The sequence below is a fragment of the Barbus barbus genome (assembly GCF_936440315.1).
Source record: "Barbus barbus genome assembly, chromosome: 47".
Lineage (NCBI taxonomy): Eukaryota > Metazoa > Chordata > Actinopteri > Cypriniformes > Cyprinidae > Barbus > Barbus barbus.
In genome coordinates, this window is record NC_136725.1 from 6800969 (window position 1) to 6827889 (window position 26921).

Consider the following 26921-nt stretch of genomic DNA (forward strand, 5'->3'; position numbering starts at 1 on the left):
TATGACCTAAATCTTTTATCTCAGTAAATGAATATAATGATGTTATTTTTGCTGCAAACTCAACCAATCGAATTAAACACACACACATGCATACATAAGTAATATTAGTTGATGCAATGGATATCTGAAGTCATGCAATCATTTTGTGTGAGGAACACACAATTCACTGGATTGAATATACAAATTAATTAACTTATATAACTTTGATGTCAATGATGTCTGGATACAAAACAGGCAAGACCCTACTGATATTTGCCATCAAATAACATTAAAATGGCATTTTCTTGGAGTTTCTACAGAGTAAATAATGACTTTATTTTCATGTTCATTGCACAAAGCTACCATATGATGTCAATAGATTTGGAATAAAGATCATGACTTGTATGGACTATATTTATTGGTTTTCAGTGTCATTTTGTCATGTCAAAAATTCTTATTTGTGTTCCATGAGAGAATTTCATACAGGAAAAACAAGAGTGTAAATAAAAGAACTAAACAAAAACAATCAAATAAAACAAAAAACAAACAAAAGTGAATGTTAAAAAACAAATAGCAAACCAAACAATATCAAGGGAAACAAAACCAACATCAATCAACAAAACAAAACTTGAAAAAGGTTGTCAATTATGAATGACTCAATGGGTTTATCCACCATTACACAAATATGCCTCCAGTCGTTTTAGGGTTGCTTGAAGGATCTCACCTTTATCAGCCCCTCAGAGAACAGGATCTCAATGGTCTCTTTCAGGATCGGGAGGAGGCCGCCATGATGAATTCCAATCCCTCTCTTCAGCAACGGCAGAACATGCTCCACCTGTTGAGAAACAATCCCAATTAAACACACACAGCTTCAGGACTCTTCCAGGTCACATTATTACGGTGTTCACAGCTCAGTCAGATTAGCATAGTGTAGCTAATCAAGACCAGCTTAAAGCCCTATTAACACCAAGACCTGAATTTTTCAAGGCATGAACAAAAAGTGCAACCTTTTCAAGGAACGGGTCACCTAAAAATGAAAAGTCTGTCTCTGTCTACTCACCCTTACACGATGAGAGTGAATGGTAATTCACAGCTGTGTTTTGGAAAATGTGTGGAAAACAGCATCTTGGACATTCTACTACATTTCTCCTTTTGTGTTCTACACAAGAATGACAATTTAATTTTTTTTGGGTGAATTATCCCCAAAACAATGCATATTTAGTCATTATTACATCCAGAGTCTAAAATACTGTATAGTGATCGACCGATATTGATTTTTTATAACCGATACCGATACCAATTATTTGCATGTCTATGTGCCCGATAACCGATATGCAGAACCGATATTTATTTACTGTTATAAAGTAAATAAATGACTGCGTGAAGTAAGTCCATACTTCACTTTGGTTTTTCCTCCTTTCAGTCATTTTAACAAAAAATGTTTTGAGAATTAGCAGTCTTTCATGCAGGGCTCTAGACTCATTCTTCCCACTGATCTCACTTTTGCGCACGAGCACATAATTTGGTTGCAATTTGTTTTTGCTACAACATTTGATTAATCAATGCATGCTGATGAACTTTTATCATAGTTTATAGTTATATGGTAACGAAAGTTTTCAACATTCAACTCGTTCTTTTTCATCGGTATTATTTGTGATTTAAATTTTGTGAACAGGAATTCCTTTTTTCGTGCGCTTTTTACTTTCAAATTTGCGATCTTGGTGTCACATTTTACAAGAAAAGATCATTGTCTGTTTTGCTTATATCTATACACCTTTAACTTTTTAAGACTAAAACAAAAGATGGATTCATTGTTATTCTTAATTAAAAAGCGCAACAACAATAAAACAGTACGTTGACAATGACAAACTCTTACATAACATTTATCAACAAAAACGAATAAGACGAGGCATGGCATAGGACACACCACATGCTGTACTATATACCTAGTATATTACAGAATGTTTAGCAAACTCTGAGGAAGCAAATAAATATTAATATATATTTTTTTTTAATTAAGGAAAGCCTCCATAGCATAACCTGAGGTAAACAGCAAAGATAACAAGCTTCTCAAAACGAAAACAAAAAGAAAAGTAAAACTAAACTGGCTGTAGCTGACAGGAGTTTTTTCTACAAGAATACCACCACGTTCACCTTCTCTGGTTTAAGAAGCGGTCTTTTACTTTAGTTTGAAAACAAATCCATCCGTTGCGCTCCATCCGCGACGCGCACCTTCACGCTCGTGCTGACGCGGCGGGTATAAACCAGGCTCTACCCACTAAGCGCTCGGCTGAAAGCACCTCTCTTCACGTGATCAGTGAAATCTGACTCCTGCTATAATGTGCTGCGGCTGGCAGCGCGCGCTGTATGAAGCAGACGCTTTGGAGTAGCGCAGACCTGGCACTCGTACAAATGCGACCACGTCAAATTTTAACTCGCAAACAATTACCATTTTGGTCGCAGTCTAGAGCCCTGTCATGTTCAATTTAATCTTCGTATTACAACAATAAAAAACATTTTATTTATAAAAAGCTTTAGCAGCAACACTAATATTAGCAGTAAGCAAAATGAACATAGAAAGTCTAATGTTTTCAAATGGAGAAAATAAAGGAAAGGAGTCATATCAACTTCATTTTTAACTACAGTTTTAGTAGGTTTATAAGCTGTTTAATAGGATAAAGAGTGAAGAATAATTCACTGGATAATGTTCATTCACGGAATAATATTCTCTGGAATATTGGAATATAACAAGCATTGTATTTTATTGCATTTCTCAACTGGCATGCTCTAAACTATGCTGCTGACAGCGCGGTTTATCTATGCCTTTACACAGAACTATAGGCTACTCAAACTGCGATCGATCGCGGAGATAATAAATAATTAATTTCCATAGAGTTGTATTAATTTAGATGTTTATAAACGAAATAATGGTTATATAGTAAGTGTTAATACGATTTAGGGTGCTTCAAAAAAGTGAATCTTGTTAAAAGTTACATGCGGTGGCCGTGCTGAGCATTTCTTGAGCATCAACCCGCTGAGTGAACTGCAATATGAAAGTGGCTTCACGAGACTAATGATGAGCATATAGACAACAGAGAGAGAATTACATTCAATGCTTTTCTTTCCAACATGCAATCATTCATGGCTGTATTATTTAATTCATGCAAAGTTACGTCTTTATTGGGAGAGGACTTGACGGATTATCTATGTGACTCCGACTTCACGAGACTAATAGACCACAGAGAGAATTAAATTCAGCGCTTTTATTTCCACCATGTGCTAATTCATGGCTGTGTTATTTCAGGCAAAGTTATAGCCTATCTTTATAGGGACAGGGCTTGACAGAGTATCTTATTTATCATATTTCTTAGAGCCAAGTTGCATTTAAACTATATCAGGCATTTATGTAATACATCTAATTTGTGCATTAATGCCTGTAATATTAAATAGTTTACTAACTACAGCAAATCAAGTACCTGCACTCCGTTGCTGTCTCGTCTCCCCTCAGATGAGCTGCAATTGCGATCCTGCGCGCAATTCTGAAAACGTTTATCGGGGAATCCGATATTACAAAACCGATATTCGATTATGGAAAAATGCTTAAATATCGGGAAAAATATCGGTAAATCGATATATCGGTCGATCTCTAATACTGTACCAGATAATTTTGTTTTTTATTTTGTAAGAAAGTAAGCCTTAAAAAAAGTAACGGATCTAAACGCGAGGATGCCCCCAGGGACAGGGTCCCTAAAAGAATTCCCATTAAAACAATTGGTTTATGAATGTATACCTCCAACCCTGCTCCTGGAGAGCTACCATCCTGCAGATTTCAGTTCCAACCCTGCTCCAACACACCTGTCTGAAATTAACAAGTAGCCTTGAAGACCCTGATTAGCTGGTTCAGGTGTGTTTGATTGGGGCTGGCGCTGAAATCTGTAGGACGGTAGCTCTCCAGGAGCAGAGTTGGAGACCCCTGGTATAGTTGTATAATAGTTAACGTTATGTGGTTCTATTTCAACTGCATATATCTTGCTATAATAATAATAATAATAATAATGTATTTATAATTACTATTGATATTAATATAATGTTATTAATTATGACATATGAACTATATTTTTTCTCTCATTCAAAAAGTAATGTTATTTAAACAATAGTTTTCATAAATTGTATAATATTTTTCCAAAACAACAGAATAAATTAAAATCTATCATTTCTGTGTCAGGAAAGTGAAAATTTCCGCAAAGGCAAATCTGGGTCAGTAGCATAAGAAGCTCAGAATAAGTTCGCAGAAATGTGTCATTGAGAACAAACAGACAAGGGTCAAGTTGAAGGATGGTCCGTTCCTCATAAAGGCAACATTTACACAAACAGCATATTTGAACTAGTTCTGTAATCACTCAGGCGTTCTGATGGAGGATAGTTTATCTTCACACTGACAGAGCAGCGTCCATGAAGACCATCTGATCTGAGATCAGCACCTCTACTACACGAGTACAAGCCAAATACTGCTGTCCTGCAATTTGTAAATGGATGACAGCATTGTTGAGATGTAGAAGTGGAGGAAATATGGTGTAGGAGTAACAGGAGGACCCGAAGAGAGAGTGGAAAATTTTACAAGCCTCTTGAAACCTTTTTGGGATTTGCAAAAACACCCAGTCACCTCAAACAAGTTTAACACGTACTGCCCCACTTTACTGTGGTTTGTGTGGCAGGCCTTCAATTACCAAAGCAACAGCTTACAAGATTAAGTGAATATTTTGCAAAAATAGAAAAACTTACTTAAAAACAAAAAAAAAGAGAACTGGATGTTAATAATGGGAGACTTTAGCATCTTAAAACCTTAACGTGGTCATTGTGGGAAACATTTTAGGGTAGTCAATAAGATGAAAATAGATTTATTGGCAATTCTGAGTTTGGTGTAATTTACTACCATTTAATTAAAAAAAAGTCACCCAAAAATGTGGTAACATTTTAATTCTTAAGAGTGCATCCCATTGGACAAGGACTTGCATTTCACAATGTCCCTGTGCTGCTGTTAAAAAGATTTTACCATGTTTTTTCAGAATAAGAAAAAAAAGGAAAATGTTAAATTATTGGCAAATCTTGATGTTATTAATGCATAAGGTTTCTAAAGGAAAGCACAGGCTGTTCAAGTTGGCTCATCTTAAAAACATTGATGGAATGATTGTAAACAACTAAATATAAAATGTCATGTATGGCACATATGATACACAAAATACAAATATGCAGGAAAAGCATTCACAAATTAGTCCATCCAATATGTAGATGAGTTTGTTTAGAGAAATCTGGAGTCCAAACAGCTGATAAAAACCTTGCAATAATCCACACCAATCATTAAGGCTTTTTAACTTTAAACAATGACAAACATCCATTAACATTTGTTTAGAACTGGACTTTTGAACTGTTTTCACTTGTAGACGGTGCTTGATCGTGCATATTTCTCTCCTGATTCAGACGAGACGACTTTTTCACTGGAGAAAGCAATATTATGGATAGAGTACTCATAGAATCAATGGTCTGAAGTTAAAAACATCCTAATGACTGGAGTAGTGACGTTTTTATCAGCTGTTTGGACTCTCATTCTGACGGCACCCATTCACTGCAGAGCATCCATTGGTGAGAAAGTGATGTAATGCTACATTTCTCCAAAACTGTTCCCATGATAAAACAAACTCATCCACATCTTGGATGGCCTGAGAGCGAGAAACAGACCTTAATGTAAATTTGAGCATTGCACTACCAATTTTTTGTTGAAGTACTCACCATTCAATAACATTCAGGCTAACAGGTTATCAGCTTATGTTGGTAACTTATTTATAAATATTAGTAAACTTATTTTATCATCGACATAGACCACTTAATACAGCATTGTACAAAACACAGATGTCTACCTGGGGTAGCTTTTTGTCTTCATCAGACAGGCAGTCTGTGGCATTGTTGAACACTTCTTCCACCAGTTTCTTCTCATCGTCTGGGGTTGGACAGAAATTAGAAATCAAACATCAGATGCACACTGGAATACTTCAGTGTGCACGTGTGTCAGCATAAAGATTTCTGAAACACAGCCAGCATAACAAAGGTAGGTGTGTGTGCTTTATACAGATGCTCAGAGGACTTTTCATGATCGCTTGAAACACTACAAACCAGATAATTAGACAGACAGAGAGAGATAGTGGGGGCAGCTTATAGACTGAGATGGAGAAAAATAAAATATTCAAAAAGTGTACTGGGGAAAGGGAGAGCTGCCATTTTCTTGCTTCAAACTGAAAAAATGTGTCATGAAGGATTAGAACATCTCTATTTCTGTCTGCAGCATGTGGCGTAGTCGGATCCCAGTAGGCATAGTGCATTCAAATTCACAGCATAACAAAATACAAACTAAATATAGAGCAGCAGTTCTCAACTGGCTTTTCTTTAGGTCATCAAATGGTGACCCAACACAATGCTAAAATTGTCAACAATGAACAATAAAGGGGTTTAAAATAAATTGAAGTTTATTAAAACAACAGAAATAAGAGCTGCCAAATTTTGTGCAATAATTTTTTTTTACTTGCAATAATTGTTTTATTTCAGCTAGTTGCCTAGGCTACATTACTCATTTTAATTTAGTTGAACTTATTTTAATAAATACAATAAAACAGATTTTTTTTTAAATTAGGCACATAAAAAGAGCTACTAAAATAAACACAGCTAGATAAAAACTAGTTAAAATTAAAACACAAAAACAATTATTCAAACTATTAAAAAAAAAAAGTAGTATTTGAATTATACCAAATAATTTTTACAATATTATAACTCCATTCGGTTCAGTGTGATTAATAAATCATTCATATAGGCCACACTGCCAGATGTTTAAGAAAAAATGAAAGGGTTACTCCACCCCAAAATGAAAATGTTGTCATTAATCACCATGTCAAAAGCTTTGTTCGTCTTCTGAATACAATTTAAGATATTTTGGATGAAACCCAGTCAGTGGGACAGTCACAAGCCTCCCGGTTTTCACCCAAAATATCTTAAATTGTGTTCCGAAGATGAACGAAGCTTTTACGGGTTTGGAACGACATGGGGGTAAAGTGATTATATATATAAAATTTTCATTTTTGGGGTGGAGTATCCCTTTAACTTGTATTCTTTAGGCAGTGAAATTAGTAATAATAAAAAGTCTTCAGATGTTATAGTGTTTCATAGATACAACAAATATTCTTTCAGAAGCATTTAACACATTTCATGAATAATTCAAATTTTATGTATTAATTATTAATTTACAAATATTATATTTTTGGGAGGTTGTACCAAAATGTGGCCCTTCAAAATGACATTTTTTAAACCTGACATAACCTTTCCGGGTCATAAAGTAACAAGGTCAAACTGTCTGATATTTTAAGAGACTAAATGACTTCTGCAGCGTCTGTATATCGGTTGTACCACATGACTTTGATTTGGTAAATAAATGTTTTGTTTTTTCTTCCAAGAAATAATACTGAAAACAAACCAAAGCACTGAAGGTAATCTGGCCTTGTGATATCAGGCCAGTTGTATAACCTTGACATTTTGGACTTTATCCTTGTCCCAAGTTTATTTAGCTATTTTATGCACGACCATATGGTTAGGTGATTTTATTGTTTGCATTTAGGATTGCATTTCCCTTTCATCAACAAAAGAACAGACCAGCCAGTTGAGAACCAATGATATAGACTAATACAAGCATCTGACTATCCCAATATGGCCACAACATTACTTGAGACCACAATATATCTGCAGTGGTCACTGCTTAAGCAACTCCTCAAAAGATTAGAAAACCAACTCCACTTTTGCATGCTGGAAATGATGAAAATGTTCTGGAAACCCTGTATAAAATCACGCTTGAGCTGGAAAGCTCTTGTGATGACATGTGCTAAGATAGAGCCAATGAAAACACTCTCCCCACCTCAAGCAAGACTCGCAAAACAGTAACAGCTGTGCGTTTGACTGCTAGTGCGGTCCGAAGAGATCCCCCATACACCATCAAAGGCCAAAGACTTCTAGTCTTGAGTGCACATTATTTCTCAACCAAAACATGTTTAAAAATCCACAATAATGCAACGCTTCTGTGTGCACCACATCAGTCACGTTAAAAACAAAGTCCAATTAGGTTTTGCTAATCAAAGCAGTATGGGAAGTGGAGACACTTTAAGACTGTTAAAAGTTGTGCATGCTGTCCGTTTCTCTCAAAAGGGAACAGAAGGCTTGACACGTCAATAGACTTTGATTCTGAAGGGCCACGTTCATGCGTTTGGCTCTGTAACAGATTCTGTTTCAAACAGATGAATATTTGATAATGAACTCCCAGTAACTGTTTCAGAAATGAAAAATTCTCCAAAAACAGCCCAAAGCTGAGCTCATTTCTTTTTCTGACATTTTTGGCCATGATTTGTATTATTTCTAATCTCTTTGTAATTAATAGGAGAGATAAATCATCATTGCGCCCATATTTGAGCAATAAGAGTGAGATAAATCTTCTAGTTCTAAAACCAAAAACAAGCAAATATTTCTTCAAAGAAGAAAAATTACATTCTGTTTCTTTCCAAGGATTAGTTTAACCAAAGAATCAGCCCTTGCGGGTGTGACTGAAAGACGAAAGATATCCATTTAAAGCCTTAATTCAAGTAAGAACAAGAGTAATAGTCTTAGCAAAGAGCATTATTAATTATTATAACATTGATACCTGTGTTGAAATCCAGTTTAGCCACCTGGAGTGCGTAGGCCTCGCATTCTTTCTTACTGAAGCTAAAGATTATCACCGGCTGGAAGTTCCTTTCCATGATCATCTTCACAATCTTAAAGACATTGGATGGACCTAAGAGAAAAAAACAAACCAGAAGCTATTTTTAATACAGCATATAGCATGCTCCCAGCATCTAATGCCCAAGCAATTCAATCATAATCCCTTTAAAAAAAAACTAAAAATAAACTAAAGGGGCAGTCATGGCCTAGTGGATAGAGAGCTGGACTTGTAACCCGAAGGTATACACTTGGATAGGTTAAATGCACAGCACAAATTCTGAATATGGGTCACCAAACTTGGCCACACACCACTTCCCTTTCCTTTCCTTTTTTCATAAGAGGACAGTGCCAAAAATAAAGTATAAATGTGTGACACTGAACACTAATACTTTAATAACAGTTAAATGTAATCTCAAAACTGCTTTTATGTGTGTGTTTTTATTTTAAATCATTCATTTATCCGTTATCTGTGAATCCCCAATTGTAGATATGCCTGAAAGTAAAATCCAGGGAGAGGAAATTCATTTAATTTTAATTAAGCTCAACTTCAGCTTCAGCATTAGCTCAAAATGCAATGATAGGAAGTTCAGTTTGATCAATATAACAATGAGGATTATGCTTAGAACATTTTTGTGGTGAGTTTAGATGAAGTTTGGGAGTGACCTTGCAGACTGTTTTGTGCTTTATATCAGCACAAACAATCAACAGCTGACGTTTTGTGAAAAAATGGACATTAATATTTGGTGTAAACCGTGCCATATTGATGTTTCAGATCAGTCAATTCACAGCAAATCAATGGGAGTCCATCTAAGGTTAACCATTTATCTGAACTAGTGACTGAATTGAGGGTTTAGAGCCCATCACTGCACATTCTTACACAATTTAACATGGAACAGTTCACAACCCATTGCACTTGCAAAATCTGATATTATTTCCATGTAAAACAGTATATTAAACAAATTAATTAATGAGTCCAACTTAATTTTAATCATTACAAATTGATTGGATCTTGAAAGTGGGCGTCAGATCCTAAAATAGAGAAACTTTTTTTACTTGGAAAAACACTGAGTGTGTTATTTTGATTTCATGTTGACAGTTGAATACTAACCTTTGGTTCCACCCTTTCTACCTTTGGGGTTCCATTTGCCCCCAGCGTTGCCTCCTGTGTCCCCTGCGTCCCTCAGGACCTGCATTGCTGTGTTAAAATTGTCTTCTCTGAACTCTCCCTGACAAGAGATACCATAAAAATATGATTACATAACTGCAATGACGCTAGGAATATTTTCTTAAACTTGATCAGCTTGTTGCGTTGGTTGAGGCTTGGAAGTTATTCAACACACACAGAAATTCCAGCTTTCAGGATCTGTGTTGAATTACATCTAGACGTGCCACTTTTAAAATAATAGTTCCAATACTACACCCATGACGGATAATAGAACACAAATCCCATTCTGTAACACAGAGGACAGCACACACCCGAGATCATTTGGGTGTGTGTTTAACTTTCGTCTCAGATGATGGAATAAAGGTGTTAACACAGCTTTCCAAAGTATTTGAATACTAACATTCTCATCCACAACAAGGTGGAGTCCATCACCCCCTGCTGGAAAGACGTAGTGCTGCAGTGGAGTTGGGCGGTAGTCTGTGTACACCACGTGGCAGGGCTGCAAGTAAACAAGCAACTTTTTGTTTATGTGCATGACAAATTTTCATTAGTTTCTGTTTTTAAATTTCTATTTAGCTGCAATTTATTTCATTTCAGATTTAGTAATTTTGTACTTATTTCAGTTTAAAAACTGGATGTTAGAGCACTGCGAAAGTGTGTTGGTAAAAGTAGTGGTTGCTATTTGTGAAGGCATTGTAGGGTGTTGTTAGGTGGTTACTAAAGTGTTCTAAGAGTGTTTGCTAGAGTGATGATCCACCTGTTTGTGAAGGTGACAAATCCACTCGGCAAACTGTCGAGCGTTGGGAATGGTGGCGGACAGGAAGACATGATGCACGTTGTCTGGCAGTAAGATGATGGTTTCCTCCCAGACCACTCCACGCTCTGCAGGTCATGTGACCCAGAAAAACAAACTCAATGGCAGCTAACATACACAGAACAGATCAAGATCTGGCAACACTAATGGAGTCAAATCGTAACCGATTCACTGTGATTTCTTGCACTACACATACGGAAAACACACAACTCTGATAAGTATTTAAAGGGACAGTTCACCCAAGAATAAAAGTTCTGTCATTAATTACTCACCCTCATCTTGTCCCAAACCCGTAAGGCCTTCGTTCATCATTGGAACACAAATTAAGATATTTTTTATGAAATCTGAGAGCTTTCTGATCCTGCATGGACAGCAATGCAACTGACACGTTTAAGACCCAGAAAGGTAGTAAGGACATTGTTAAAATAGTCCATGTGACAGAGGTTCAACCTTACTTGAATTTTTTTGTGCGCAAAGAAAACAAAAATAACTTTATTCAGCAATTTCTTCATGCGTCGTGATATTCTCATGAACACGTCGAAGAACAACACGGAAGAGGAGAAATTGTTGAATAAAGTCGTTATTTTTGTTTTCTTTGCACAAATTATTCTTGTAGCTTCATAAAATTAAGGTTGAACCTCTGATGTCACATGGACTATTTTAACAATGTCCTTACCACCTTTCTGGGTCTTAAACGTGTCAGTTGCATTGCTGTCTATGGAGGGTCAGAAAGCTCTCGGTTTTCATCAAAAATATCTTAATTTGTGTTCTGAAGATGAACGAAGGTCTTGCGGGTATAGGACGACATGAAGGTGAATAATGACAGAACTTTTATTCTTGGGTGAACTGTCCCTTTAAATGCATCATTAACAACTAGTCGTTCCATTCAGGTCTGTGTACACTGTGTAGAATTTCTGCAAATGCGGTTATCACTATCTGACTTTTGGCTGTAGAATGTGGTTGTCACTCCCATAAATTACTGAAGTGTGTGTGTACAGAACAGGATTAAGCACTAGAAGGTGAAGTGACAACCAAATTTAGCTGCTGTGTGTACACTAACAATATTTCATGTAACTTATGCATCTTCTGCCGATTAAACATTAAATACAACCCACCTGAGTCTCTCATGTAATGGATCTCATCAAAGATGACCCACGCCACCTCCCTCATAACCTCTGACCCTCTGTACAGCATGCTCCTCAAAATCTGAAAGAAAACACCCCAACAAAGCAATAAATAACTAAAGAACCAGTCGTTGATGTTGCAGCAGATAACGGACTGCCGTCTCACCTCGGTGGTCATAACCAGGCAGGACGCCGTGGGGTTAATGGTGACATCACCGGTCATCAGACCCACATCCTGGAACTCTTCGTACATCTCTCTGTACTTCTGATTGCTCAGAGCTTTGATGGGGCTGGTGAAGATCACTCGCTGCTTTTCTCGGAGAGCCAGAGCAATGGCATACCTGCGTGCAGAAGGAAACACACTTAGATCTAAGGAACTAATTTTTAAAACTGCACACAGACAATATTTTAGTCTAATGGACACTCACTCCGCACACACGGTCTTTCCTGCTGACGTGTGGGCCGACACTAGCACAGACTGGTTGTTATCGATGCACAGGATGGCCTCACGCTGGAAAGGGTCGAGTATGAAGGGGTACTCCTGCATTAGGAAAGCAAAACTTGTTTAAACAAAGGCAAAGCATTGATGTTGTCTGAGGATGTTCAGTGAGGTTTATTACATTACCTTAGCTGCTTTTCCAACACGTGGTTTCAGTGGAGTGTATTCCTCGTCTGCAGGAAGAACCACCTGTGAAAGGAAGATTGGGTCACAACATGGATATATAACAGATGTATTATTTTCTCCAGTTTTTCTGTATTTACCTCATGAGTGCAGCCCTCCACTGTCTCCACCTGCTCCGCCTTCACTTTAGGCATGAGCTCTGACAGACTGAAGGATGACACAAATGCAAATGATAAGAATTACTACAGGTCAACTAAAAGTGGAATTTGTCCATAGCGATAATTAAGATTGGAAAACCGAAAAATCAGCTGAAAGTATAAACAAATTAGATTTCCACTCAATGACTGCTAAAGCTGCAGTCCATAACTTTGTGTTCAAAATTTACTGAATTTATATAATAAGCGAGTACAACATGCGTTTTTGGCTTGTCCTGAATCACTACACCTATAATAAGTGTTTATATTCGGACCATTTAGACTGGTTCGAGTAGGTTCTGCTGCAGAGTACCTGCGCGATTCGTCAGACATGAACACAGAGAAGTAGCTCCGGCTACAATGTTCTTCCACAAGACGCACGCAGTTCTGTTTATTAACAGCTAGAGCGCCAAAAGTTACGGACTGCAGCTGGAAATACATTTGTTTAAAAAGAATTCTGTTTTATGAACTACTGACACAGATTTATTATTTTTAAATATTATTATATTTCACCATGCTCATGTTTTTTGGTTTCTTAAAGTCTGCGTGAACCGGAAGTTGCTGCTGACTTTAATTCAGTATGTGACGTATTTCCAACTGATATGGAATATTGAATAGAGGGCGTGGTTTTATTTTTGCACTCCTCCTGCAACAGCCGTCAAACTGAGATCAGTCCAGAGCGGAAGCAAATTATCAGATTTTGATTTAAGATTACCAAAACAAACTATTTTTTTTTTTCAGTGGATTAATTTGCACGGATTAATAGTTCACTTTAAGATTAGCAAATTGCACTCATACAGCAAATATTGTACATTTTGATTTCATACGGACTTTAAAGTACAAAAAAGCATGCTTCAATTGTAAAACCCACCTGCACCTACTAAATTCATTTAAAACATTACACAATAATAATGAATAATAACAACAATAATTTGCAAAAGTTACAGTATTGATGAAAATGTTTTGTAATTAACAAATACAATTAATATAAATAATGACTTTGCTTCAACTACTTACACAGACCTTTTTTAATTATAATTTCTCTTTTTTTCTCTGAAAGACTGAAAACAGGCTTTTCTCAATTCAATTGTAAAACCCTCCAGTGCCAAATATATTACATAATATATTATTAAAAGATCACAAATGATTTCCCAACCCTGAGCAAGCTAATCAAGGTCTTCAGGATAACTAGAAAAATCAGAGGTAGGTGAGTATGATTAGAATTTGAGATCATCTTTAAGAAAAAATAAAATAAAAATAAAACCGCAGGGCAAGATTTAAGGAACCGTGATTTACGCCAATAACTGGCTGGTCCAAAAAGCAACGATCGGTGCCAATTAATCTGTAAAACCACCTGTTCAAGCACACTTAAGAAGCATTTCAGACACTCATCAGAAGCAGTACAGAATATACATAGCAGTACGCCAATCTTACTTGATCTCCTTAGCTGACACGGTTTCCAGCTTCTGTCTTTTCTCGAGCACCACCTCATCTGGCCCATCATCGTCAGCCTCTCTTTTGCACGCAGCTCCTGAATCACTCTGCTGTTTACTGCCTTTACCAGGAGTCTTTCTATTAGAAGTAAAAACAAAGATTCACTCCACAGCCACACAGTGCTCATCTGAACATTTCTCAACCATTCTAGGTGGTCTCCAGGGCATTGCGAAGCATTTTCTAGTGTAATTTAACAGATAGATAGATAAATAGACAGAAAGATAGATACATGGACAGATAGATAGCTAGATAAAAGGCTGTGTGTGTTTACTTTTGAGTTTCTTGACAGTTGAGTGGTGGTCATTTGAATATATGTGACCCTGGATGACAAAACCAGTCATAAGTAGCAACAGCCAACAATACATTGTATGGGTCAAAATCATCCCATTTCTGTTATGCCAAAAATCATTAGGATATTAAGTAAAAATCATGTTCCATAAAAATATTTTGTAAATTTCCTACCGTAAATATATCAAAACTGCATTGCATATGCATTGCTAAGGACTTCTTTAAAGGGGATTTTCTCAATATTTAGATTTTTTTTTTTACACCCTCAGATTTTCAAATAGCCGTTTCTCGACCAAATATCGTCCTAACAAATCATACATCAATGGAAATCTTATTTATTCAGCTTTTATATGATGTATAAACTTTTTTTTATTATTATTGACCCTTATGACTGGTTTTGTGGTCCAGGGTCACATAGAAGTCTACGGGATTTTACAGAGGCAAGCTTCTTCATTACAAAATGCACACAAACCTAACTATGTAAAACCACTGCATTAAAAATAACAGCAAGAGACTGTCTAAACACGAAGTGGTGAAAGCTGGATTATAAGTGTACAGGGCTTTAGGTTCTATTTATCTGTGCGCGAGCGTCACATGTGTTCATTACGACCAGGCAAAATACTAACAGTATCTAGAGCTCAGTTACGCAAAACAATCACAAATCCCGTTCGTTCACCTACCCTGCCTGAGCTGCGGACTTTGGAGTGGCTTTTTTGCTAGAAGCGGCCTGTTCTTCATCAAACACGCTGAACAAATCGTCTCCAAAGGCGTCCGCCATGACTTCAAACAGACACAAATCCCACAGAAGAGCGACGCGCAGGCCGCGTGCCGGAAATGACGGGTCAAGCGTGTGACATGAGCAACGGTAAAAGACTTTTTTAGATAATGAAAAAAAATATATAAGAAATTTGACGTAATTTAAATTTGGAATTGAATGTATTTTTAGTAAACAAAAATTAATTAACACATTATTTGCATAAACACTATACGAAACTTCCAAAAATCCAAGGTTTTCTACAGTTTCCGCTGAACTTTTATTTTGAAAGAGCTTCGATAGTTTCAGTCTTCACAGACTCTATAGAGTTGGCTTAGCTGGCTGACAGCAGAGTTTTCTTCACCAGTTTCCAGCAATACATTTGTCTTTATAGAAATGTGGTTAATTTTGTGTATTGATCAGTAACACACACTTGTTTTCGCAATGGGTGGGAAGAAGAAGAAGTCAGCAGCAGCTCCCACGAGTGTGCAGCCGGCTGCTGCTGCTGTTGCTCCTGTGAATGCAACCACCGGCAAAAAACAGCAACAGAGACCAGATAATGACAAATCAACCTCGAAGGAAAACAAACCCAGAGGTCAGACTTCATTGAAAAAATGGAATTGATTAAATAGGATACTATATGATTCAAAATTTAATTTATTTGAATTCAGATGTACAGTTTAATGTTATAATCAGTAGGTTCTTATGCAGTCATTTTTGCATAGTTTCATAATATGTGACAGTTTGTCTGCAAATTCCTTTAACATTTGATCTTTTTTTTCTCTTGTAGCTCCCAAAACATATAGTCTTAACACTAATGCACAGACTGACACTAGCAGTGTGTCTGATAAATCAATACTGAAGGTAAGTCTCACATTAAAGAGGTCATATATGAATTTCCTTGATTCAGTTTGCTATGAAAACATACTGTAAATTTCAAAAATTAAAATCTACTTGTCTAAAAATATCATTTGTTAAAACTGACCTGCAAAAAATAATTCTGCACCGTAATTTTCTGACACATTAATGCATTTGAGCGCACAAATATACACTACAATTAAATGAATCCGTTTATTTAGCAAGGACTCATTCCATTCAGTTGATCAAAAGTGACAGTAAATACATTTATATTGTTACAAAACATTTCTATTTCAAAGAAATGCCTTGCATGAGAGACTTTTAAAATATTCAAAAATCTTAATAAAACCCCAAATTTTGAATGTCTGTTTGGGCATCACCGTCTTTTTTGACAATATGCGTCTGTGCCTTGTCTTACAATACTAATTGTTTTTTTTGCCTGTTTGCAGGTTGTTATCCAACCAGAACTGGAGAAGAAGGTGATCAAGTTAATTAATGAATACAGACAAGAATATGCAGATAAAGGACCAATATCTGGGAGACTCACCTCCAAAAAGTTGCTTGTAATTCGCTTCTGTTTCATCTTTAATTGCCAAAAATAAACCATATTTTTTGTTATTTATTATGTAAGATTGTCTGAAGAACATCCATCATTGTTTGGCAGGATCTGTATACAGCCCTGCAGAAGTTCCATTTCAAGACCGAGCACATCGAGGAGGCCATGAAGAGCAGTATGCTGTATGGAGGCGACCTGCACTCAGCGCTCGACTGGCTCTGTCTGAATCTCAGAGACGGTAAAAGGTTCAGATTGTAGTCCCAAACTTGCATACTGCTCTTTAAACATAAACCCTGGTTTTGATTTTTGCTTTTCTGTAATTAAAGATGAGCTACCGGAGGGATTCAGCCAAAAGATGCAGGAGGAGAAACAGAAGAGTCGCCCTAAGTTCCAACCTCCTAAAGAAGACGAGGAACAAACAGTGACCAAGAAAGAAGCGTCTAAAGAGGAGGAGAAACCAAAGGCAAAGGTGTGTTAAAGTGTCATGAGAATCACATTTTCCTTAAAGGTATAGTTCACCCAAAAATGAACATTTCCTGACAATTTACTCACCCTCAGGCCATTCAAGATGTGGATGAGTTTGTTTCTTCATCAGATTTGAAGATATTGCATCATTTGCTCACCAGTGGATGCTCTGCAGTGAATGGGTGCCGTCAGAATGAGAGTCCAAACAGCTGATAAAAACATCACAATAATCCACAAGTAATCCACACCACTCCATCAATTAATGTCTTGTGAAGTGAAAAGCTGCGTGTTTGTAATAATCAAATCCATCATTAAGATGTTTTAACTTCTGGCCAAAATATGCATGCATAATCCATAATAATGCTTCATCTTGTAAACGGTGCTTGATCTGTTCATATTTCTCTCCTGATTCAGATGAGAGAAAGCAATATTATGGATAGTGAATTCATTTTTATGTGGAAGAAATGGTTTCAGCTTTTCACTTCACAATACATTAATTAATGGACTGGAGTGGTGTGGATTATTGTGAGGTTTTTATCAGCTCTTTGGACTCTCATTCTGACGGCACCCATTCAGTGCAAAGGATCCATTGGAGAGCAAGTCTCCAAATCTGCTACGATAAAAAAAAAAAAAAATTCAGGAAATTTTCATTTTAGGGTGAACTATTCATTTAATCTTTTGAGATTTAAGAAAGCTCAAATACATTTTATTTAATGACAGACTTCTGTAAAAGACAACGGTGACAGTATGAAGGAGTGGATACTGCGCTACGCTGAACAGTCTGAAGATCAGAGCAGTGAAGAAGATGAAGACAAGGACACAAGTGTGTTTAACCCAGAGCTGGACGAGAAGTTTGATCCCGTGAGTTTTACTCAGTCTGGTTTCCACATTGTCACTATTATATCAGCAGCTTCCCATAAGTTCTCATGCTCCTCCCGCAGAATGACAGATACCTGCTGCTGACCGCTCAGCTGTATGATGCGAAGGAGATGGCTGCAGAATCTAAAGCCAAGAAAGACAAAGCAGGGCAGAGGACAGCACAAGATCGGATCAGAGTCATCCAGCAAGGTCTCTGTAGCGTTTTCTACCTTTCAGGGCATTTGTTCATTGCAGAACTTGAGAAAGTGTTGCCATGAATTTGTTTCTCAGTAATGTTTGTTTACATTACAGAAATGAAGTTTTTGGAGAATCATCCAATGTTTAACTCGGCTATCAAAGTTAAAGACACTCCTAAAGAGGAAAAGAAGCCAGTTACATTCACTGATGGCAAGGAGGAGCTCAACTTCAACCTTTTCGAGCAAGCAGACACACCACCAGCAGAGAAAGGTAAGATCATTTTTGTATCATCGTATCATTTTAATGTATCCTTTGTTATTTATTTTTGTTTGATTGATATTGCATTTTATGCTGTGATATGCTGTTATTGTGCCAAGGTAGTGCATTGCCAGATATCAATGTTTTTTTTCTTTATGTCTTGACAGTTATTTTTAACTGTGTCAATCTGATTTGTCATTGTTGATACTCTAGCTGAGAAAAAGAAGAAAGAGCCCAAAGACATTCGTAACTTTGACTACACATCAAGGAGCTGGACTGGCAAGTCGCCAAAACAGTTTCTGATTGATTGGTGCAGGAAGAACCTCCCGAAGAGCCCTCCACCATCCTTTGAGAAAGTTGCAGTCGGCAGATACTGGAAATGCAAGTATGTTGCATTAAAATTGCATCTGGATTCTAATTGTATATTGAATGCAGATTTGAGTGTCTGGTTATGTGTCATTCCTGTCAGAGTTCGTATTCAGAGGCCTAATGACGTTTTAGTGGTTTGTCCCACTATCCTGACTGAAGACGGCATGCAGGCACAGCACTTAGGAGCCACGCTTGCCCTTTATAACCTAGTCAAAGGACAGGTGAGTTTCAAAACACTATATTCACACATATTAAACATACAGTTTATGTATTTCATTCATTCTATCCCTACTTTGATCTCCATTAGTCGGTGCATCAGCTTCTGCCGCCCACCTTTCGTGACGTGTGGCTTGAGTGGCGAGACAGTGAGCAAAAAGAAGAGGAGCAAACCCTCTCCGCCATCAACAAACCACGCGACCAGTTCATCGCACGTCTGCTTTCCCACCTCAAACAGCAGCAGACCCTCCAACCGCAGCCCATGCCGCAGGAATGTCTTCAGGACACCGAACCGGAGGACTCCTGGGAGAACCTGGACATGCAGGAGGACCACGAGCCCCAGCGCGGAGGAGGCCTTGAGGCGGAGGAGGCTTCCCGGAGGCTGCTCCTCAAACTGAGGAGCTCGGCTCTGGCTCGCAGGCTGCTGGCTGAGAGGGAGCAGCTGCCTGTTTTCCAGCACCGACAGCAGGTGCTGGAGGCTCTGCGTCGCCACCGTGTGCTGGTGATCGCTGGGGAGACGGGAAGCGGGAAGAGCACACAGATTCCTCAGTTCATCCTGGAGGAGCTCCTGGCTAATGGGGAGGCCGCACAGCCTTGCAATGTGGTGGTGACGCAGCCCAGAAGGATTTCAGCCATGAGTCTGGCCAGCAGGGTGTCGCAGGAGCTTGGGAGCGAGGACGGACCGGGAGCCAAGGTTAGATCTCCGGAAGATAACTTATGAAACAGTTTATGTGGAAAAACATATATATTGTTAATAATGGTGTTCATCCTAATAATGTGGTGTTATGCGATAGTAGTCAAACTTTTGTGTGGAAAACCACAAAAGAGACACAAGAGGCTTACCCAATAATAATAATTAAATATATATATATATATATATATGTATGTATGTGTGTGTGTATATGTCTCTCATGTCAAAAGAAAAAAAAAAGATTTAAAAATGCAGTTACATGCATACAACTACTTGATTAAAACACTATTAAAATAAATTGTTGATGTTTTTAGGGTGTGGGGAGATTACAAATGTCAGAATGATACACTGTCCTTATAGTATAATAAAGAAATAAAATGAATTATTATTATTATTATTATTATTATTATCATTGGTCCTAATTGTTATTTATGTAACATATTTTAACAAAACTGCTTAATAAAATTATAAAATTGAAACCTTAAGCATTTTGACAATGCTTTATTATTTATTTTCTTTTTTAATAATTATATATATATATATATATATATATATATATATATATATATATATAATTGTATTATTTCTTTTAATTATTCTTTATATATAATATAAAAAAAAACGGCTTAATTCTTTATAAAACGAAAGCTTTAAGTAATTCGGCATCACTTTTATAGGAACTTTATACAGAATTTAACAAGAAATTATATCATAGAGAGGGAGCCCATGACTGTCTATCAAGGTCAGTTAGCCCGATAGTCTCTAAAATAGTCTCTAAATAGTCTCTGATAGTCTCTTGATTTCTGTTAATTTTTCTTTTGGTTTTAAAATGTCACATGGTGTGACTCCTCACAACCTTAATGATATTTATGAATGAGTAATTTGTGATATTTGGGAACATAATACATTTTACTTTGAAAAATATATTTACTTTTTTTTTCATGTATCATTATTTTTTTTAAATATAATAAACCCAAGAGTGTAAGTAAAAATAAATATTACAGTTAAACCACATGACATTTTTTGAGTTATCCCATTTTTGCTTTTCTTAAAGGTTTTTTTAAATAATTTCTTAGGACTTGACTTGCAAAATGACAGAACTGCAGTTAAAGTGTCATAATGGTCGTTTAAGGCAGAGAAACCATATTAATAATGTCACTGAATTTTTGCATTACAGAGTTCACTGTGTGGATACCAAATCCGAATGGAGAACCGCTCTGGGGAAGCCACACGACTGCTGTACTGCACCACTGGAGTTCTGCTGCGCAAACTACAGCAGGACCGGCTCCTCAGCTCCCTCACACACATCATCGTGGATGAGGTGATGCACACACAAATATATCAATAAACCTACAGTGTACACTTAATGCTGCACCGTTTAACCCCAAAATCATGTCTCAATATTGTAGGTTCACGAGCGGAGCGTCCAGTCAGATTTCCTCCTCACCATACTAAAAGAAGTGGTCCATAAGCGCTCGGATCTGCGTTTGATTTTGATGAGTGCTACAGTCGACTGTCAAAAGTTTGCCAGCTATTTCAACCGCTGTCCTGTGGTCACCATACCTGGCAGAACTTTCCCTGTGGAGGCAAGATTATATCAAAATATATGCTTACATACTGTAACATACATACGCATGTTTATACGTTATTTATTTTATATTATAAATTGGTAAAAAAGCAAACATAATGACAAACTGTGATAGCAGGTGTTTCACCTGGAGGATATCGTGGAGGAGATGGGTTATGTTCTGGAGCAGGACTCGGAGTACAGTCAGAAGTTTGTGGAGGAGGAAGAGGAGGTCAGCATCAACATCACACAGAAGGGAGGAAAGACTGTTCAGCACCAGGTTAGAACAGAAATCCAGAAGAATCTGTCTATCTATACCTTATCTGTTTAGCGTGTATAAGGTTATTCTGTGGCGTTTCATTGTAAATGTTTGCGTTGTTTTGTGTTCAGGAGCTGATCGTGAGGGACACTGGCTCCGGCTGGGATCTGGGCCCTGAGCTAGATCACTTCAGCAGCCGGACGCGACACGTCCTGCAGTATATGAACCCCAATAAGATAAATATGGATCTGATATTAGACCTACTGGAATACCTGGGTAATATAACACACGTACTGTACTGTAAGCACAGAGTCTGCAGTTATATGTGCTTCATTAGGATCCATACTGTATTATTAGCAGTGTCTTTCCTCAAAGAAATCTACTTGTTAATGGTTTTAATGAGTAAATGAAGTATCTCTGGTTCTTTTCCTCAGATAAATCACCGCAGTTTCGTAATGTGGATGGTGCGGTTCTGATCTTCCTCCCAGGCCTGGCTCATATTCAACAGCTGCATGATCTACTGACCTCCGACAAGAGGTTCAGCTCCAAGGACCGGTAACTCCTACCTAAATTTACTTAAAAGGAATAGTTTGCCCAAAAAACATAACTTACTCTCAGGCCATCTAAAATATAGCTGAGTTTGTTTCTTCATCAGAACAGATTTAGGGAAATTTAACATTTCATTTTGCTCACCAATGGATCCTCTGCAGTGAATGGGTGCCGTCAGAATCAGAGTCCAAACAGCTGATACAAATAGCACAATAATCCAAGAAATCCAGAGAAATATTTCAAGCACATATATCACCTATCAAGCACAGTTTACAAATGAAAACAGTCCAAACAGGTATAAACAAATATGTGGGTGGATTTTGAAATTAGAGGAGAACAGGGGATGGGCTTTTTCACTGGAGGAAGTGTTATTATGAATTATGGACTGGTATTTTGGTCAAAAGTGATGGTTTAAAGTTAAAACACCTTCTTACAAACACACAGCTTTTTGCTTACAGACATTCATTGATGGACTGGAGCGGTGTGGATTATTGTGATGTTTTTATCAGCTGTTTAGACTCTCATTCTGACGGCACCCATTCATTGCAGAGCATCCATTGGTGAGCAAGTGAGGTTATGCTAAATTTCTCCAAATCTAGTCAGGTGAAGAAACAAACTACATTTTGGATGGCCTGAGAGTGAGAAGATTTTCTTAGATATTTACTTTAGATATTAGTCACTGAAGATGCCAGATTTAATTTGACAAGAACAAAAAGTTCTGAGGGACAGACATACAGTCCAACCTGGGTGTCCTTTTTTTTTTAGTTGGCAAAACATTGGAAATTCATATTTTTGTCAAATTGAATATGGCATGAAACTTATTTTTTTTTATTCAAGACTGTGTTTGTTTGCATCTAGATACAAGCTGATTGCCCTCCACTCCACACTGTCATCTCAGGACCAGTCTTCTGCGTTTACAGTGCCCCCTCCTGGAGTCAGAAAGGTACTGCAATGTATTGTGTTATCAGGGCTCCATTCAGAAGAGCAAACTACACACCACTCTTACTATTTCTGCAGTATGTAATATGTATTCTCACATCTTCATATTCTCTTGAAGATCGTTCTGTCCACAAACATCGCTGAGACAGGCATCACCATTCCTGACGTGGTCTTCGTCATCGACACAGGAAAAACTAAAGAGAATCGGTGAGCCGGCCCAGAACATATCTGATATAGTGTCTGTCTGCAGTCTGGTGGTTTTGAATGTTAGTGCTTATCTTGCATTTGTGGTGTCAGATATCATGAAAGCAGTCAGATGAGCTCTCTGGTGGAGACGTTTGTGAGTAAAGCCAGCGCTCTGCAGAGACAGGGGAGAGCAGGACGTGTTCGAGAGGGCTTCTGTTTCCGCCTTTATCCCAAATTCAGGTACAACGCCACTGAGGTGCTTTACAGATTGTGGCCCATAGAGTACCAACGTTTCATTTTGTTTGGTGATATCCAGTCAAAGATACTTTAGGGGGAATATTATATGAGTAAATTCCATTTGTTAAAATTAGTTATCTACATCAGTTACCATGAACTAACAGTGAAAATACTTCTAAAGCATTTATTAATCATAGTTTGAATTTTTGCTTATACAATATTACAATCAAAAGTTGTATCTGTTAATATTATTTAACCCAGACAAATGCCAAAACAGCTTCGCACTATGTAATACTTAAACAAAAGACTCAAAACATTAAGACTAATATTATAAGTTCTGATTTATATATTTTATGTATGTATAATGTATATACTGTCATACCACACGTGTCTGTATCCCACAACAGATTTGAGAGCTTCATAGACTACTCCATTCCTGAGATTCTCAGAGTGCCTTTGGAGGAGCTTTGCCTTCATATTATGTTAAGTACCAACTTTATCTTTTGAAACTACTTAACTGTTAAAGTTTGTGGTCGAGAAGATATTCTCACCAAGGTTGTATTTAATATTGTGAAATATTATTACAATTTAAAATAGCTGTTTTCTATTTGAATCTATTTTCAAATCTAATTTATTCCTGTGAATTTTTAGCATCATTACCCCAGTCTTCAGCGTCACATGATCCTTCAGAAATCATTCTGATATGCTGATTTGCTGCTCAAGAAACACTTCTGATTATTACAGTTGTGCTGCTTCATATTTGTGTCAAAATGCATTAACAATCAGAGTTTTTTAAGAATAGAAAGTTCAAAATAACAAATCTTTTGTAACATTATTAAAGCAAGTAGTGCATATAAAGCATCTTTTCCATTAGTCATAAACCGTCTTCTCTCACCTCTGTGTATGTGTGAACAGAAGTGTGAATATGGTTCTCCAGAGGATTTCCTGTGTCGAGCTCTCGATGCGCCTCAGCAGCAGGCCGTGTGTAACGCTGTCAGTCTGCTGAGGAAGATCGGCGCCTGTCAGCTAGAAAGCTACACCCTCACACCACTCGGCCATCACTTGGCCGCCCTTCCTGTCAACGTCAAGATCGGCAAAATGCTCATCTTTGGTGCCATCTTTGGCTGCCTGGAACCCATTGTGAGCATTTTTTGCATTTCTGTCATCATTTCTCACCCTTGCATCGTTCCAAACATGTTCGATTTTCTTTCTCCTGTGGAATATTATTGAAGGATGCATTGAATAACATCTTTTGTTTGTTTTTACTATTCAGGCCACCATCGCAGCGGCCATGTCTGAGAAGTCCCCCTTTGTTACTCCTATGGGCAGAAAGGAGGAGGCCAATCTGGCCAAATCTGCTCTATCAGTCGCAAACTCTGATCACATGACCATCTACAATGCTTACCTTGGGTAATCACACTTGTTCATCAGAACAGTACTGTATTGGCGGTATGTGTAGAAAGAAAGTGAAATCATTGTAATGAAGTTACTGCTCACAGGTGGAGGAGCTCTCGGAGCGAGGGAACGCGTGCTGAGATGGCTTACTGCCGGAGACACTTCCTGAACCGCACCGCTCTAATGACCATCGAGGTGACATCCTCTTACAGCTCCTAACACACTTGCTGATTCATTAGCACAGTCATCATGATCTGACAAAAGTACAATATACACAAATGTGTATATTCATCTATAATTTATATTTTATTTTATTTCAGCTTTATTTCAGTTACCTAAAATGATTTTAAAAATAAGAAAAAAAAATATTTCAAACATATTTTTGTAGATAAAATATCTCAAATATGTGTTATTATTTTCCGTTTTGTGGTTTTCTATCACAAAACGGCTTCCTGTATGTTGGGAACACCACACTGATTATTCGGAAACGGTTTTCAAATACTAAAATATTAAAACTAAAATGACAGATACATAGATACACCTTATTTCTTTTTATCTTTGTCACAAAAAGTATTAATGTATTGAATTAATTCACAAATTGAAGTGTGTTCAAGGGAATGTTGGAATTTTGAATATTTCTGAATATTTAGAGGCAATACATTAAACCGGCCCCTAACCTTTTAGTATTTAACTTGTTCCTCAGGATGTGAAGCATGAGCTCATTAGGATGGTGGCACTGGCTGGTTTCGTTGCCTCGAAGCCCGGCCGAACTCCTCGCTCTCGGCCCAGCGCTGAACCTAAAGCCCTCGGCTCGCTCTCCAAGCAGGACGTCTCTGCTCTCAAAGCCGTGTTGATGGCAGGTCTGTATGACAGCGTGGGCCGTATCCTCTGCACTCCCTCTCTGGACATTCAGGAGCAGGTGGCGTGTGTGGTTGAGACGGCTCAGGGAAAGGCCCACGTTCACCCCTCCTCAGTCAACCGCTTCCTACAGACCCACGGTTGGCTGCTCTTCCAGGAAAAGGTGCGTTGGACTAGCTTTAATATATAACTGTGACCTTTCGTGACACTTCTTGAAAAAAATCTCTTATCCTGATCATTCATACATTTGTGATTTGAACCACTATTTTCTGATCTTGCCTACAGGTGAAATATACTAAGGTGTTTCTAAGAGACACTACGTTGATCTCTCCTTTATCAATGCTGCTGTTTGGAGGTGATATTGACGTGCAGCACAGGGAGAGACTGATCTCTCTGGATGGATGGATTTACTTCCAGGTGAGGGAAAGTTTTTGTATGTGTGTCTTGTTTCTCATTGATTAGCCATGCTTGGTTGGGTTGCCTGATTTGCATTGATCGCTTCATTGGTAAGAGCACTGATGCATCATAAAATGGTTGTCAGACTGTAAGATAACTCTAATAATAACAGTTAACACTGTTTAATTTCCCATCAGGCTCCAGTCAGAATTGGCGTGATCTTCAAACACCTTCGCAAACTGATCGACTCCCTCCTGGAGAGGAAATTGGCCAACCCAAAAATGAATTTGGAAGGTAACTTGTTATTGAATAAATTATTTTTATTTTATTTTATATATTTGTAGAATAAGGGTGCAGTCTTTCTGTTGTGTGAACACATATGATGCCTTTTAATTTTATTCTTTTTAGATGAGAAAACCATACAAATCATCACAGAACTGATCAAGTCAGAAAACATGCTCTGAGGAACTGCCTGCTTGTTTTCAATCATGAATTACTGAAATGGTGACGAACCACACTGAGGGGTGAGAATGTAAATTATATTGCCAAACCAGAATAAAAATATTTTGAGACAAACAAAAAGTTTGTGGTATTCTTTAAAGCAATTATCATAATTGACTGACAGGGTGTTGTTGTTGTTTTTTACTGAATACCGGTAGGAATGCAGAGAAACAATCTTGTGGTTATAATGCAATTGGTTTGTTATTGATAGAAGTGAATGCAATATCAAATTATGGTCTTGTAAATGCAACTTTTAAATTATGTAACTGGTTAAGATTAATTTCTTAAGTCTGACACATTTATTATAGATGAATAATAGACATTAAAAGTTAACTTGGGTAATG

General features: G+C 37.5%; 2 protein-coding genes across 2 annotated transcripts in view; one reads left to right on the top strand and one right to left on the bottom strand.

Moving 5' to 3' along the window:
- The window catches only part of LOC306865525 (exosome RNA helicase MTR4-like), a 37439-nt gene extending 22126 nt beyond the window's left edge, over positions 1-15313 (bottom strand). Inside the window, exons 1-13 of the mRNA XM_079410186.1 lie at positions 15148-15313; positions 14120-14257; positions 12632-12698; positions 12495-12557; positions 12298-12410; positions 12036-12210; positions 11861-11951; positions 10689-10813; positions 10332-10430; positions 9875-9992; positions 8708-8839; positions 5895-5974; positions 704-814 (exon numbers count right to left, since the gene is read on the bottom strand). Coding sequence (XP_079266312.1) covers positions 704-814; positions 5895-5974; positions 8708-8839; positions 9875-9992; positions 10332-10430; positions 10689-10813; positions 11861-11951; positions 12036-12210; positions 12298-12410; positions 12495-12557; positions 12632-12698; positions 14120-14257; positions 15148-15245 — 1410 coding nt within the window. The 5' untranslated portion in view covers positions 15246-15313. The remainder of the gene's footprint in view (positions 1-703; positions 815-5894; positions 5975-8707; positions 8840-9874; positions 9993-10331; positions 10431-10688; positions 10814-11860; positions 11952-12035; positions 12211-12297; positions 12411-12494; positions 12558-12631; positions 12699-14119; positions 14258-15147) is intronic.
- Positions 15314-15528: 215 nt separating this feature from the next.
- LOC306865915 (ATP-dependent RNA helicase DHX29-like) lies at positions 15529-26649 on the top strand. Its single transcript, XM_079410766.1, has 27 exons — positions 15529-15816; positions 16012-16085; positions 16529-16642; positions 16744-16873; positions 16962-17104; positions 17821-17961; positions 18042-18168; positions 18271-18426; positions 18628-18799; positions 18884-19004; positions 19091-19693; positions 20868-21011; positions 21100-21276; positions 21397-21537; positions 21648-21792; positions 21951-22071; positions 22924-23008; positions 23123-23211; positions 23302-23430; positions 23835-23910; positions 24343-24567; positions 24701-24837; positions 24927-25017; positions 25526-25843; positions 25966-26097; positions 26274-26370; positions 26485-26649. The coding sequence occupies exons 1-27, from the start codon at positions 15666-15668 to the stop codon at positions 26538-26540; spliced, it is 4095 nt and encodes a 1364-aa protein (XP_079266892.1). The 5' UTR covers positions 15529-15665; the 3' UTR covers positions 26541-26649.
- Positions 26650-26921: the final 272 nt, after the last annotated feature.